Genomic DNA, 15,822 nt, shown 5'->3' with positions numbered 1-15,822 from the left:
ATAAAGACATTGATGTACAGAATCAAGAAGCTCAGTGACCTCCCCCACAACCCCAAGCCAGAAAATATAATAAATCTCTTTAACATTCCAATATTGCTTAGGTACTTAATAAAAATTTCTTTTATCTTTCAATTTAAAATTGGAAGAATAAGGGAGTTCGCTTCCACTGCCATGGGCCTGAGTTCAATCCCTGCTCGGGGAACTAAGATCCTGCAAGCTGTGCAGCATGGTCAAAAAAAACCTGGAAGAATAAAATTGATTACTAGATTATGTCTTTTAAATGGTCATCATAAGACAAATCTGATAGAGATTCTAATAGGGATTCTAGTACCAGTCTGCCTGGGTTCCAATCCAGGCTTGACCATTAACTAAACTGTGTGTCTTTGGGTAATTACTGAACCTCTCTGTGCCTCAATTTTCTTAGATGTAAAGCGGTGATAATAGTATCTACCTCATAGAGTTGTTATAAAGATTAAAAGAATTAACGTTATAAAGAGTTTATACAATGCCTGAAACTCAATAAATGTTAGCTATTGTCATTATTAAGCCAGATCCCCTTAAACATTACAAACACTTAAAATGCCAAAAGTACACATTATACCTAAGCCTAACACAAAAGTATAGATTTGATCTACTTCATCACTGTATATTTAATTCTAAATCTTCCCAGATTTAGAAGACATTTAGCCACTGAGGAAACAATTTTACTGTCCCAAACAAGTTATCTCAGCAGAATGAGGTTGCTTATCATTCAAAAACTCAGGGCCACAACATGAGCTCTGGAGCTGCATACATGCAAGATATCTCCCATGGCCTGGCCCCCACGTTGAGCTCTTCTTTGTGGTCACTATAGCAACGAGACCCCATTCCTTCCCTGTGTAGTGTGGATTTTTGTTCCCATGAACTTCCAATACCCACACCCGATGTCCACTACACAGTAGATACGCAATAAATATTTGTTGAATGATGATGTACACACATTAAGTGGAAGAATAGATAGGGCCAGGGCTAGATGCAAGATGATAAAAATGAGGGTTTGGGGAAATCAGCCATGGGAAACTGAGAAAACACTCCTTATTTTTTCTTTACTTAATTATAAAAGAAATGACCAACAGTAAGATGAGGTAGAAGAAACGGCCCCAAAGGTAGGCTACACATAGCTGATACCCTTCCCTTCTAGCACGACATTTTTTGAGGAGTAAGGATGTTGTTAAACAAAGGCTCCCTTGAACAGGCTGTAATTCTCACCTGCTTGTATGCGGTTCAAGCCACCCCCACTACCTTCGCTCTAATCCTCAGTGTCTTCTGCCTACTAACAGATTTTCCTACTACCAGGCTCTGTCTACCTTAATCCACCCTCCACAGAAACAAGGAAATCTTCTGAAATGGGAATCTGACCACGTCACTCCCTCCCTGGATCTATGGCTCCTGAATACTTACAGTAGATGATGTTCAAACTCCTTATTCTCACTAGTCAGGTCCTTTACAGTCATGTCCCCATCTTCCTTTCTAGCTCCATCTTTGTCCACAAGTCTGGGGATCCAGTCACCCTAAACAAATCACTGTCGCCTGAACTGTCACATATTTTCATTCTTCCCTGCCTTTGCAGATGCTATTTCCTCTGCCTGAAACGCCATTCCCATTGCCCTCTGCCTAGCGAGCTCCTGCTTGTCCTGCTCAAAGCTCACCTCTACAAAATCTCCGGTCTCCACCAAGCAGTGCTGCCATCTTTTTTTGTGTCCCTATAGCTATCTATCTGTACAATTCTCTCTCATGCCATGGATCACACTGCACGGGGACTGCTGGCTATCCCCACCAGCCTGTGACCTCTCGCAGAGCAGAGGCAATGACTTACACAGCGCTATGTCAGCAGCTCCTAATAGGTGAAGGGCTGGCCTAGTGGCTGCTCATAACTGTTCACAAGGTGAATAAGTCAAATACAGGAAGGTAGGGTCATGACTAGAACCAAGACCTTACAGACCAAGCTGCGTTTCAATCCCAGGTGCCATCATTTACTAGCAGTGCGAGACCTTGGACGTGATATTTATTTCACTGCTCTAAGTATTATCTACTCATTTCTGAAAAGTTGATCAAAGTACCTACTTCAAAAGGTTTTGTAAGAATTAAATGAGATAAAGTATGCATAGCACTGAGCACCGAAGCTGGTATCACAGTAAATGCTCAATAAACAGGAGCTAACAAAAATAATGTACAATTATTATTAATACAATCTCCAAACATGAAAATACACTAAAACAGGCATGACCGAAACCGTTTCTCCCATCGGGCTTGTATAGAGCTACATACCTGTTTTCCACTCAGCTGGTAGAAGGAAAGTTTCTGTCCCCAATCAGCTACAGCCAGGATGTCATTATGTTCCTCTCTAATCAACAGAAGACAAAAAAGGTTACGTGGGGCCATGGCCTGCTCAGGAGTGTAGCCCTCATCAGCATCTACATCTCAGTGTAGCCTGAGAGTTTAACAAACAACAGGAAAAAGAAAGCCCTGGCCAGGCTGTCAGATTGCCAAATGTTGGACAAGAGTACAGAGGCCAAAAGTTGTAATGTGGGCCTACCCATCAATCAGTCCAATGGGAAGGGACCAGGTGAGATTCAGCCCTCCCGGTATCTGTTATTTCACTGAATGCCCCACCACTCAGGTGCTCGTGGTGCCAAGACACTGCCACAATGAAGAGGTGAAACCTCTCATTTCAGTTTCCTAGGAGCAAAGCTAAGAAACAGCAAGGTTGCAGATCCAAGAGTGCTTCTCTCTTACACACTATAAAACATGGGGAGGACATCCCTGGTGGCGCAGTGGTTGGGAGTCCGCCTGCCGATGCAGGGGACATGGGTTCATGCCCCGGTCTAGGAAGATCCCACATGCCGCGGAGCGGCTGGGCCTGTGAGCCATGGCCGCTGAGCCTGCGCGTCCGGAGCCTGTGCTCTGCAACGGGAGAGGCCACAACAGTGAGAGGCCCGTGTACCGCAAAAAAAAAAACATGGGGAGATGGTGGAGAGATATGTCTTCTGCACTGGGAAGGCATGGATCGTCTGATTTTTTTAATGGCCAGAGGGGAACTTGGCTTGCCTCTCCTCAAGCGGGAAATTAACACCTAAAACTAGGTTCTCTCACAGTTGGGGTTTTTGCACAGGTGAAAAGGTTGACTGGATCAAATTAAAAAAAAAAAAAAGACCAACAACTGTCTTTGAAACTGAGTGCCTATCAGGATCAGTGTCTAGGAACTGGGGCTGTAGGACCAGCACAGGAGAAACCTCCTCAGCTAAGGCTGGGGATCAGGCTACTCAGGAATCTGATTCAAGAGAGAGACATTCCCAGCCCTTGAGTCCTGGACTTAATCCACCTAATGTTGCCTCCTCTTTCTTTACTAATTCCAGCTTTTTGAGCCCAGGGCCTTGCGGTCATCTGGCAGCACCATGAGATATGCAGGCAAAGCATGGTGCAGCCCTATCTGCAAAACCCAGCCAAGAGTGGCAAAATAGCACTAATCTGTAACTAAGGGAAAAAAGACAAAGATGGAGAGGGATGGAGCGGACCCACAGGTGAACTCTGTGTGAATGGCACTGAAATCCAAACACATCCAGAGGCCCAGGCTACAGTGAGCCCTCTTGGGGAGACCACATACAGCTCTGGGCCGGGTTCAGCCCCACAAGCTGGATGGGTGGTTTTCAACCTTCTTTTCCCCTTTTCTCCCCCTGGCAGTGGGACTCCTTAGCAAAACAAACACTTGTGCTAACAATTAAAGGGTCTGCTCTGGCTGAAGCACAGATAGGGACCTGAAACCCACCCTTTCCTCCCTTCCTTGTCCCCCACCTCCCACCTTCTTTTTTTTTTTTTTTTTTGCAGTACGCGGGCCTCTCACTGTCGTGGCCTCTCCCGTTGCGGACGCGCAGGCTCAGCGGCCATGGCTCACGGGCCCAGACGCTTCGCGGCATGTGGGATCTTCCCGGACCGGGGCACAAACCCGTGTCCCCTGTGTCAGCAGGCGGACTCTCAACCACTGCGCCACCAGGGAAGCCCCTCCCACCTTCTTTTTCCAAGGAACCCCAGGCACCACAGAACACAGTTTGAAAAGTCCTAAGTTCGATCACTTTTGCCCAATCAGAATATCCTGGCTCCCGCACTCCAGCCTGCAGTGTTTTCCCTACAGGTAACCTCGACTGAAGAGAAGGAAGGACAGCTGGACAGCGAGGATTTGGTGTGAGGACTGCAGGTAAGATGGGGGCCTCCTCTCTGATACGTGTCCTAGCAAATACAAGGTGAGGTGCGGCGTGGAAACAGGCTAAGAAAGTGCACGGTAAGAGAAGAAGCGTTCACTGAACTCCTGGGCGGCCATGCCAAGGGCACACGAGGCAGGCACTAAAAATCATGTTTCTCAAAGGACCGCTAATGTTACCGGAAAAAGTGCACTCTATGATGTTAACTGGAAAAAAAGGAAGTACGATATGATTTGGTTCATTATATGAATACACTAAAAGCCTGAGAGGAAATACACTAAAATGCTAACAGTGGTTTCCTCAGGGGATGGGGTTTTATAGAAAAGTCAAACTTTCTCCCTTAGACTTTTCAGTATTTCCTCAAGTCTCTCAAAGAAGAATTTTATAACTCACAAGTTTTGAGGGAGTGTCCCCCTTGCTGGAGGAGCTTTAACCAGCAACACCCCCGCCCCCGGTCCCTTTTAGAAAGGAGCTTCGGAGCAGCACCTGCCCCAGCAGGTCTACGCTGGGGGCTGGACCCTTCCAAGGAGGGTTCTCGCTCCTCGGGACACACTCACAAGTTGTCGTCCCTGGGACTGTCGTCCTCTTCCTCTGGCTCTTCCTCCTCTGCCTCACTACCCTGACTACTGTACACTGCTGACTTCAGAGTGGAAGGGATTTCCTGAAAATATCTGTTGACAATGACTTCCTCGGCATCCTCGTTCTCTCTGTTCATCCAGAAACTCTCCCATCGGCTGCAGACAGTAAGTGGTTGTTCACAATCACGTTGCCTAGAACTACACTAAAGCTTAATTTCAAAACCTGTCAAGGAGCCCCTGAACCCCGCCCGGAAGAGGACAGCAACCAGGTACACTGGGTGTGCTGCTTCTCATGAATTAAAAATGGTACCCTGAAGCCACAAAGTCATCTGTGGCCACAAAAATCAAACAGCAGGAACTCTGGGGTAGGCTAATGGCCTCTGAAGGCATTAGACATACATGGTACAGCCCTGGGCTGGACAAAATGATTCAGGAAGAAGCATAATAATCTGATGTAAGAAAAGCAATGAAATTAAACTACCTTCTAAATCAAGTAGGCACCACCTGTAAAATGACATTGGGCTGGTAAACATTAAGTTCTTTACCTTCAGAGGACTCTGTGGGGGATATTGGTGGTTTAATAATATCACAGAATTATACAAAGAGGATGTAAAGCTATTAGTCCACCATCAAAGTCACATGAGCACAGTAAGGAAAACGTGTGTAAGGTTAGAGAAGGTAGATGCCAACTGTTTGTGCAATTATAGGCTTTGGGGACATTTATACTTAATTTTGATGTTTTTTTGACAAGGGCAGCAAAATAGGCTCATGAAAAAGTAAAAAAGGCTCATGAAAAAGCACATCTTCTGCTCAGACTTGGAGGGAAGAACTGAAAGGTGGAAAAGACCAAAATAAAGCCACAGCAGAGAGGTGAGCTCTCGATTCCTAAGGAAATGGCTCTCCTGTGTCACATGCGTACATACTCTCTCTCCCTCTCTCTCTCACGCACACACACACTGAGCTGGTCTAGATAGCTCATCTGCTCAGCTAAATTTCTGGGATTCATTCCAAAACTCAAGATGGGCTCTTTAAAAATTCCATTCACATGGAATAGGTTCCAAAACAGATCAGTCAAATGGGGTGAGAAGCCTCTGAATCATGGAGCCCTCGGGGGAAAGAACTCAGCCCGCTGAGAAGGCCTTCTCCACAGAGTTTCCGTCCTAGGAGGAGCACAGCTGTACGGTCACCTTGAAGGGCTCCAGCAGATGGACCACAGCGGGGAGAGGGAGCCCCCTGGCCGCTCAATCTTCACCTTCTCCTCCCCGTTTCTGTTCCGTATGCTGATGACCCCGCTGAACATCCCCAGAGCCAGGTACTGACCGTCATTTGTCCAGCTGTTCAAACAACCAACAATGGGCATGGGGAGGGGAAAGGAACACAGAGAAAGTCAAAGTTGCAAGGATGATACCTTGGTTGAAACAATCTGATGAGGCAGCAATGGCTGGGCTCATCCTGACCCTGATGTAAAAATCAGAGGGCCAAACTGAGAGTCCCATTTCTTCCTGGAGTGGAGGGTGAGATGTGAAGGCGGGAGCACCTTCTTGGTGCCCATAGTCTCTGTCTGCACTGCCACGACGGCCCTCAGCTTTGCCTGCATTGCGGGGTCAGCCTCCATTCCCCGCTCGCCATTTCAACCTCCTCCCACTTCCAGTGCACCTGAAGAACAGAATCTGCGTCTTGGTTGTTGCTAGCCTCTAGAACAGGTGCCAAACAAATGCTGAATGGAAAGAAAGGCTACACTCAGAAGCTGCGCAGCAAGACCAGCCACCATTTGAGAGCGTCTACCACGTGCAGGCACCGCGCTGCTTGCTTTAAACTCATTAGCTCGTGTACATTTCACAACAGCCCCATCAAGTCAGCATCTTAATCCCCATTTGTCAAATAAGGAACCTCCTGAGGTCACAGAGCCTGTCAGCCACTGAATGTGGATTCGAATCCAGATCTAATATCAAAGCCCGAGCTTTCTCCAGCCCATGTGCCGCCTGCACCAGGACAGCCTCAGGTCCCCAGAGCCTCCCCTGAGCACAGCTTGAGGCTGGGGAGGCCTGCTGCTGGACAACTGCACAAAAGCAACCTGAGGAAAAGAGGAAACATGGGGCCCAAACCAACTAGGTAGCACAAGACCTTCTCTACTGTGTGAACTAACCAGACTTTGAGAGTCTGTTTGAAGAGCGGGGAACAAAAAACTACCTTCAGAGCTGCCCTTAACTTACCTGCAGCAGGTGATCTTGCTGCTAGATTTGTGCTTAGAGACAGACTTCTGTTCAGGAGACCATAAGCCTTCAACACAAAATAATATAAAAGAAGAGAGGTTCGTTGGAACATTACTCAGCAACAAAAAGGAACAAACTATTGATACACACTACAATTTAGATGGATCTCCAGGGTTTTATGCCGAGTTTAAAAAGCCAGTCTCAAAAGGTCATATGCTATATGATTCCATCTTATATAAAGATGGGGAACAGATGAATGGTTACCAGGTACAAGGGGTTAGTGCTAACAGGAGATGGGGGAGATGAGGGTAAAGGAGTATCTTTGTGGTGATGGTAATCTACACAGGGGATGAAATGACAGAACTATGTACACACATTGTGCCAGGCCCCACCTCCTGATTTTGATACCGTACAACAGTTACATAAGATGTATCCATTGGGGAAACAGGAAGAAGGGTACATAAGACCTCTCAACTATCTTTGCAACTTACTGTGAATCTATAATTATTTCAAAAGAAAAAAGAGAGGAAGATATATTGGTGAATTGATAGCCAACTTTTCAGGAGTTTAAGTCAAAAGAAATGGCAACTTCACTGTTCGTAATTATTACACTGCAACCAGAGTACAACTTAGCATTCAAAGTAATGAATGACGCTTTCTGAAAATCCAGTCTCTCCTGACCCTATCTGGGCTGTGCCATGTCCCTGGCACACTGGTCACCTTCGGCTTGCTCCCTCCTGCCAGTGACTCAGTGGCCCACAACAGGTGTAGGTCTGGGCAACAAAAGCAAATTCTACTCTTTGCCTGAGCCACGAAGCACGGCCAAGGAAGTAACCCTAGGGCAGAAACGCATTTACACAGCAAGGTGCAACATCAAACAATGTGCTTCCCCTCTCCCCTGCCCAGAATGCCTCCCCCGGCATTTCAGCCTATGCACACCTTACCTGTGGTCCACTGAGGCCCCCTCAGAGCCTGCTGCTGGAGGAAACCACACCCTCCAGGCCCCTGAGGCAGCACTGACCAGAGCAGACTCTAGATGCAACCACATGGCCTAGGTCCAAGGCCTGGGTCCATCCCTTACCCGCTGGGTGACCTCAAGTGAGTCACTGGACCACTCTAAGCTCAAGTTCTGTTCCTCAGTGGAGTGGGGATGAGAATAATACCCGACCTCAGGGGTCGTCACAGAGCTCACACAGGAATTTGTTTCAACTCTCAGGACAGTGCCTAGCATATCACAAACATTCAACAAATATTATTCCTTAATAATATATTTTTACAAATTCTTCCTCCCTACCTGCCCCCAACCACAAGCTCTTTGAGGGCAGGAATTCTATTTTGTCTTTTTCACCCCAAAAGTAAGCACCCAGACCAATGCCTCACATGGAGAAAATGCTAAATTTTTAATGAATGACAGTCCCTTCCCCTTTTATTTATACAACATGCTTTCAATTACATTCTCTCTTTGGAACCTCAGAATTGTATCAGTGGATGGACTGGGGGATGCATTCATCTTAGATCAGGAGGAAACTGAAAGGGATTAGATCTCTCGCTCCTTGACTTCAACAATGGCTGTTCTGTTGTAACCACTATCTCTTAGCAAGGAAGACGGAACTTATGAGCTGTAAGCCAGAATCGACCTTGAAAAGAGAACATGCAAGCCTCTGCTCGCGTTCCTGCCTCTTCGCTGACGTCTCACTGCTTCTCCTCTGCGCCAGGACTACACCAGTGCCGTTTGTGGGGTGGGTGAACTCCTCGGGGCATTCAGCCCCTCAGGAAGGACAGCCACAGCCACTGAACAACTAATGGGGACACGCCGCACAAGAAGCACAGTGAAGCTTTCCACACATACACGGACGCTGGGGGACCCGGAAGGGGGGACAACTGAACTGTCCCTGCCAGGGTGGGGCGGGGAAGGCTTCCCAGAGGTGGCAACACCAACTTAACGCCTGTGCTCTCCCATCTCTCTCACCATCTCCCTCCCAGGGCCCTTCCCGCTGTCTCCCAGACTTCTTACCAGACTCAGTGCCATCACTCACTCTCTTGGTTTCTACACAATTTAAAGAACAAGTGCCAGCCTCCCTTCAGCCATTGACGGCGGGTAGAAAGGCATTAACTCTCTCAGGACAAAACCACCACATTCTGGATAGATTTCAGCACTTTCTGCCAATTTTCAGTTATTCCCAGACAAGACACTGGGAATCAGAACCTACCAAAGTCACTGGAGGAACAGGACGCCAGCTGGTGGGTAACAGGGTTGTAGGAGACACACTGGATAGAATCATTGTGCCTAGGAAGTAAACAAACGTAGATGATTATGCAGCAAACCACAAATGCTTCAGTGGCTACAGCTCAAGATTTTAATGATGGGTCCACAGCCTCTCTGACTCCACACCGTGAACTCTGATGCAAGTGACCAATTAAAAGCACAGGGATGAGTTCTCCCCTCCTGAGCTACCCCCCACCCACTATTTTCCTCTCTCAAACATTACCCACGCATCAGACTGGCCTAGCTTAAATGCCACCTCCTCCAAGACTAGTGTGCTGCACACCTCTGGTGTGCCAGCTAGTAAGAGCATGATGTAAACCACCTCGCCTAGCGCCAGGTGCATAAGAAGTGCCATATTAACAGCCCTAACACTTATTGCTTTGTGGAGGCCTGGAAATACATTCATTAATACAGGATGGAGGTACAATGAAAATACTAGACCAATATCTGGAAACATCTGAGATAACAATGAAAGCTGAGTGAGTCATGTACCACACGGGGCATCTCAGCCTGAGTTGTTTTTTTTTGTTTGTTTTTTTTTTTGCGGTACGCGGGCCTCTCACTGTTGTGGCCTCTCCTGTTGCGGAGCACAGGCTCCAGACGCGCAGGCTCAGCGGCCATGGCTCACGGGCCCAGTCGCTCCGCGGCATGTGGGATCTTCCCGGACCGGGGCACGAACTCGTGTCCCCTGCATTGGCAGGCGGACTCTCAACGACTGCGCCACCAGGGAAGCCCTGTTTTTTGTTTTTAATTAATTAATTAATTAATTAATTTTTATTTTTGGCTGTACTGGGTCTTCGTTGCTGCACACAGGCTTTCTCTAGTTGCAGTGAATGGGGGCTACTCTTTGTTGCGGTGCGCGGGCTTCTCATCACAGTGGCTTCTCTTGTTGTGGAGCACGGGCTCTAGGCACACAGGCTTCACTAGTTGTGGCACGCGGGCTCAGCAGTTGTGGCTCATGGGCTCTGGCGTGCAGGCTCAGTAGTTGTGGCACACGGGCTTAGTTGCTCTGCGGCATGTGGGATCTTCCCGGACCAGGGCTCAAACCCATGTCCCCTGCATTGGCAGGTGGATTCTTAACCACTGTGCCACCAGGGAAGTCCCTCAACCTGAGTTTTATTCCTCCACTTCTGGGTAATACTTTACTTACAACCTCATTCATTCATTCATTTATTCATTCATTCAAATATTGATTTGTTGATTTGCACATCGGTGTTCACAGCAGCATTATTCTGAATAGCCAAGAGGTGGAAGTAACCCAAATGTCCGTCAACAACAGATGAATGGATAAACAAAATATGCTCTGTACATACACCAGAATATTATTCAGCATTAAAATGTAAGGGAGTTCTGACACAGGAACCTTGAGGACATTATGCTCAGTGAAATAAACCAGTTACAAAAGGACAAACACCATAGGATTCCACTTATATACGGTACCCAGAGTAGTCAAATTCATAGAGACAGAAAGTAGAATGGTGGTGCCTAGGGCTGGGGAAGGGGAATGGAAGTGGCTGCTTAATGGGTGTGGAGCTTCAGTTTTGCAAGATGAAAAATAGTCCTGGAGACTGGCTGCACGACAACATGGATGTACTTAGCACTACCGAACTGTACACTTAAAAATGCTTAGGATGATGTTATGTGTATTTTACCACAATTAAAAAGAAAAACGGGCTTCCCTGGTGGTGCAGTGGTTGAGAATCTGCCTGCCAATGCAGGGGACAAGGGTTCGAGCCCTGGTCTGGGAAGATCCCACATGCCGCGGAGCAACTAGGCCTGTGAGCCACAATTACTGAGCCTGCGTGTCTGGAGCCTGTACTCCGCAACAAGAGAGGCTGCGATAGTGAGAGGCCCACGCACCGCGATGAAGGGTGGCCCCCACTTGCCGCAACTAGAGAAAGCCCTCGCACAGAAACGAAGACGCAACACAGCCATAAATAAATAAATAAATAAATAATTTAAAAAGAAAAAGAAAGAAAAACGATCATTTGTTGAGTACCTACTACAGGCCAGGCATTGCACTAGGCACCAGTGACACAGCATGAGCAAAACAGACGCAGTGTCTGCCCTCATGGAGCTTACAGGCTGATGGGAGATATCAATCAGCCACCAGAATAAGTGTAAAACTACAGCCGTTAGGGACTTCCCTGGCTGTCCAGTGGTTAAGACTCCATGCTCCCACTGCTCGGGGCACAGGTTCAGTCCCTGGTCGGGGAACTAAGATCCCACGTGCCACACGTTACGGCCAAAAGAAAAAAAAAAAACTACAGCTGTGAGAAGCACCATGAAGGAGACCCAATCAAGGCTCCAGGGGCAGGAAAGGCTTCACAGAAGCAACATCTGAGATGTGCAGAGTGAGTAGGGGTTAACCAGGCGGAGGGATGGTGAAGAAGAGGAGGAGAGCCTCTGCACTGAGAGGGGCCTGGAGCACACTGACCCCAAGTCTCAGGGTGTCAACGGTGGCTGGATGTGAGGCTCTTGAAAAAGGACAGGTCAGGGTGGGGTGGAATGTGCGATATCAGATTAACTAAACTGAGCTACACGAAAACACCTAGCCCAGTGCTGGCCAAGCCAGCAGTGCTCAAGAACTGTTCCCTCACTTACTCATTCCCCAACCCTCCCAGCGCACAACCCCACAACTTCACTTGAAGTTCAACTGCAGAGAAAAAAGTCCTTCCTGATAGCTTTGCTAAGGGCCTTTTGCTACAGTAGCTCAGTAAGAGGCAAACTAATAATACCGTAAACCTAAACAGTTACTTACGTGTACTTCAGAATGCCTTCCAGTTTTGACGTCCAGATAATAACACTTTTGTCAGCTGATCCAGAAGCAAAGCGCTTGCCTAAAAGTGTTTTTAAAAAGAATAAATTTTCACATTCATTTAGGCCAGCATTTTGCAGAGTATTTCTTAGAAAACGACTTCTTTAAGGTCCCTAGTATGTGTCAGTTGCTTCTCTACCCCTTCTTCTTATCTGTACTGAGTGGCAGTACTTTGGAGTCAGGAAGTTTGAGCTCATATCCTGCTCTGCCTGGCACTAACAAAGATGTACTGAGGGCCTATCACATGCCAGCATCATTTTCTGTGCTCAGAATCAAGTAGTGATTAAAACATACATGCTGTCTACCTTCATAGAGTTTGTCTGGTGGGAAAAGTAGGCATTAAATTAAATTAATCCAATTCAAATACGACGTAGTGAGAAAAAAAAAGCAGGCCCTATAAAAGAGAATACCTGAGGACCCAATTTTGGTGAGGGAGGTTTCTGTGAGAATGGTATCTTTCATTGAGACCTAAAGGTTGAGCAAAGCTTAGCCAGGTGCAACGAGAGGAGAGAGACCTATCCATATGGGTCAAACAGATGTGCAAAGGCCCTGAGGCAGGAAAAACCTGCATGTGTGAGGAGCTGAGAGGCAGCCAGCATAGAACATCAAGGGCAAAGGGTGAGGTGGGTGGGGGAGGGATCTCTAGGGGCTTCGGGGCCACAGTAAGATCCTGCTCTCTATCCCAAAGAAAGGCTTTAAGCAAAAGAGTGACAGATGAGATTTTCATTTTCACACTGCTTGGGCCATGTGACACTGCTGCAAATACTAAATAATAGAAGCTGCTCTTATTTATTATTTCTGTCACTGCTCCCTTACACTGGCAGGCAGCAGGTGAGGAAGAGTGTGGACTAAGGGCTCAGAGTCAGAGCTGGAATCCCCAGCGACGTCACCCACCAGCTGCAGGACCAGGAACAAGCTACTGAACATCTCTAGGCCTTCATTTCCTCATGTGAAAAGTGGACGCAACAACAGTATTTACCTCATAGTTGTTGTGAAGATTAAATGAGATTAAAGTGCTTAGGTCTGTGCCTGGCCTAGAATGAATGCTAAACAAAAGTAGCTATTATTATTATTTCCTTACATTGCCTTGTATGGCTTTCCTTGAAGAAAAACTAGCTCTTAATATACCTTTGTGTCATAGTTGCTCATTAAATACTTATTCAATTTAAGGGGGAAATCGGAAACAAGCAAAATCATCATTTTTTAAAGAGCAAAACCAAATTCAGTGTATCCTCACTTCTAGATCCAAGGGGAAAAGACTTCCTTATCATTACATGAGTGTCATGAGGGGCAGCATGATACACCAGAAAGAACAAGGGCTCTGCAGTCAGAGGATCCAGGTCAGGCCCAGCTCTGCCACCGTCACCCGTAATCGCTCCAAGCCTGTTTTCTGATCCGTGAGAGGAGCTGCGATCCCTTCCCTGCCTCCTTCAGAGGGCTGCTGGGAGATCAAACGTGAAGATGTGTGTGGCAGGACTATGCAAAACGCGGACAAATGCCCCTGATGGCAGGTCTCACTCTAAGATCCTCAAGGGCCTTGATGGTGCTGCAGGCCAAAGACGCCCTAGGCTTATAAACTCTGAGGCCTCACAGGTCTCCCCACAGTACTACTCTGAACTTAAACTCAAACACGCACATAAAAAAATATGACTACCGTGGCACAGGGCTGCTGACTACCAGGCAAGAACTAGCGTTGTCTTTGCCACTACCTCGCTGTATGACCTCCGCCAGTCGTGTGACTTCTCTAAATCTTTATGTAGGTGTAACATGAAGAGACTGGGCTAGATCAGACTAACACTGTGTGCCCCAAATTGTGTGTATACATGAAGTAGGTGCATTTTTCTAGAGAGGGGTCTATAGCTTTCATCAGATTCTCAAAGAGGTCTGTCATCTAAAAGAAATTAAAAACCTGGAGCCTGAATGATCTCCATGGTTCATTTAAGCACTGTACCATCGATTCTGCGACTTCTCAGCAGTGGTCACAGAGGGCCACCTCTAATCCTATATCCACTTGACACATGAGGAAATCGAGACTCAGACAGGGTCAATAACCACCTCAGACTCACAGAGCTTTTCGGGTTGGAGCTGTCTCATCCCAAAGTCCATGCTCTTCCCATTGATGCTATGCTGTGCGTAGCACGGATTTACTTTTAACTCTCAACGTCAGTTTCACGCAGCCAATGTGACCACCACCTCTCCTCTTTCTCACCCCACCTGGTGCCCTAACGCCAATGACTCTTCAACCCCACTAGAACCTCCCTCACCCCTTGTGGTCCTCTCACCCCTCATTACTCAGCAACAAGGGTGCTCACCCCTCATTACTCAAGGTCAATGTATATAATCATTCCTTTGCATACATCCTCTGCCCTTGCCCTCTCACTGCATCTTCAGAGGTGCTTGTAAACCTACCACTCTGGTTAAACCCAACTCTCCACCTCCTCTGTCCCTGTATCTGTGCAGCTTAAAGTGATGGAGAAAAAGACACAATCGCACCACTGATCTCACTTTCAATTCATGACCACCAGCTTTGGGTGGGCCCTTCGTGTAGCTAGGGTCTCACTATACCTCCCGGGGCCATTCACTCAGCCCCTCAACTAGGTGGTGTTGTACTCTTTTTTCTTTTGCCTCAACTCTCGGACACCTCCTTCCCCATCCTCACTCTCAGATGTTGCTGCTTCCTATTTCACTGAAAAAACGGAAGAGAATTCTGTTAGACTCCTACTACGACATGCCCCCGCTGCCAGCACTTGCAGTGACATCCTCCACTTCCCACCATGCTCACCTCTGCCCTGGATCCCCTCTCCTCTTCCCACTCAGCAACTCTGCTCCAGCAATTCCGCCCCCACCTCTACAGCGTCAACTTTCCTCAAACTCAACACGTCTGAAACTGAACTCCGGATCTCCTGCTGTAAGTTTCTCGGCCTGCAGCCTTCCCTATCTCAGTGGAGGGCAACTCCATCCTTTCAGTCATTCAGGTCAAAAACCATGGAGTCACCCCCGACTCCTTTCTTCACGCCCCACATTCTGTCAGGCAATCCTACTGGCTCCACCTTCCAACTGTATCCAGACTCTGACCACTGCTCCCCACTTTCTCTGCTCCTACAGGGGTCTGAGCTGCCATCACCAGTGGCTGACGCTTCTTCACTCGTCTTTCTGCCCAACCCTCAGCCCTTGCAGGCTGTTTGGGGTACAGCATCTGGAGGGATCCTTTTAAAATATAAATCCAATCAGATTTCTCCTCTGCTCAGAACTCTTTAGTGGTTCCTCGTTTTCAGTGAGAATCAAAGCCGAAGTTCTACGACAGCCAACAGAATCCAGCCAGCCCACACCTGCTACCTCTCTACCCTCTTCCCCTATTGCTCCCCACCGATTCTCTCTGCCCCAGCCCCAGAAAGGCACACCCCACCTGAGGGCCTCTGCAATGGCTCTTCCCTCTGTGAGGAGCTCTCTTTTCCCAGATGCTCAGTCATTATTTCCCTGCCTCCCCACCTTCAAGTCTTTGCTTGCCTGTCCCCATCTCAATGAGCCACCATGACTACCCTGTTCAACACTGTAGCCAATGCCCTGCCCACTCAGCACTCTCAATCCCCCTTATTCTGTCCTACTTTTTCTTCTTCCTAACACCACCTTCCGCCGTACTGTTCAATTTACTTATTTACCACGTTTATTGTATGCCTTCCCTCATACTCTCTCTCCTTCCCCCACACCTCCC

The 15,822-nt window shown here is 47.6% G+C and overlaps 1 protein-coding gene across 1 annotated transcript in view; it reads right to left on the bottom strand.

Moving 5' to 3' along the window:
* Positions 1-15,822, bottom strand: part of IFT122 (intraflagellar transport 122) — a 70,891-nt gene that overhangs the window by 46,797 nt on the left and 8,272 nt on the right. The window contains exons 4-8 of the mRNA XM_082662880.1: positions 12,054-12,132; positions 9,237-9,313; positions 7,027-7,093; positions 6,001-6,147; positions 2,308-2,383 (exon numbers count right to left, since the gene is read on the bottom strand). Coding sequence (XP_082519006.1) covers positions 2,308-2,383; positions 6,001-6,147; positions 7,027-7,093; positions 9,237-9,313; positions 12,054-12,132 — 446 coding nt within the window. The remainder of the gene's footprint in view (positions 1-2,307; positions 2,384-6,000; positions 6,148-7,026; positions 7,094-9,236; positions 9,314-12,053; positions 12,133-15,822) is intronic.

The sequence above is a fragment of the Grampus griseus genome (genome assembly GCF_964374135.1).
Source record: "Grampus griseus genome assembly, chromosome: 10".
Classification (NCBI taxonomy): Eukaryota; Metazoa; Chordata; class Mammalia; order Artiodactyla; family Delphinidae; genus Grampus; species Grampus griseus.
This window is presented reverse-complemented; position numbering and strand designations above follow the sequence as displayed.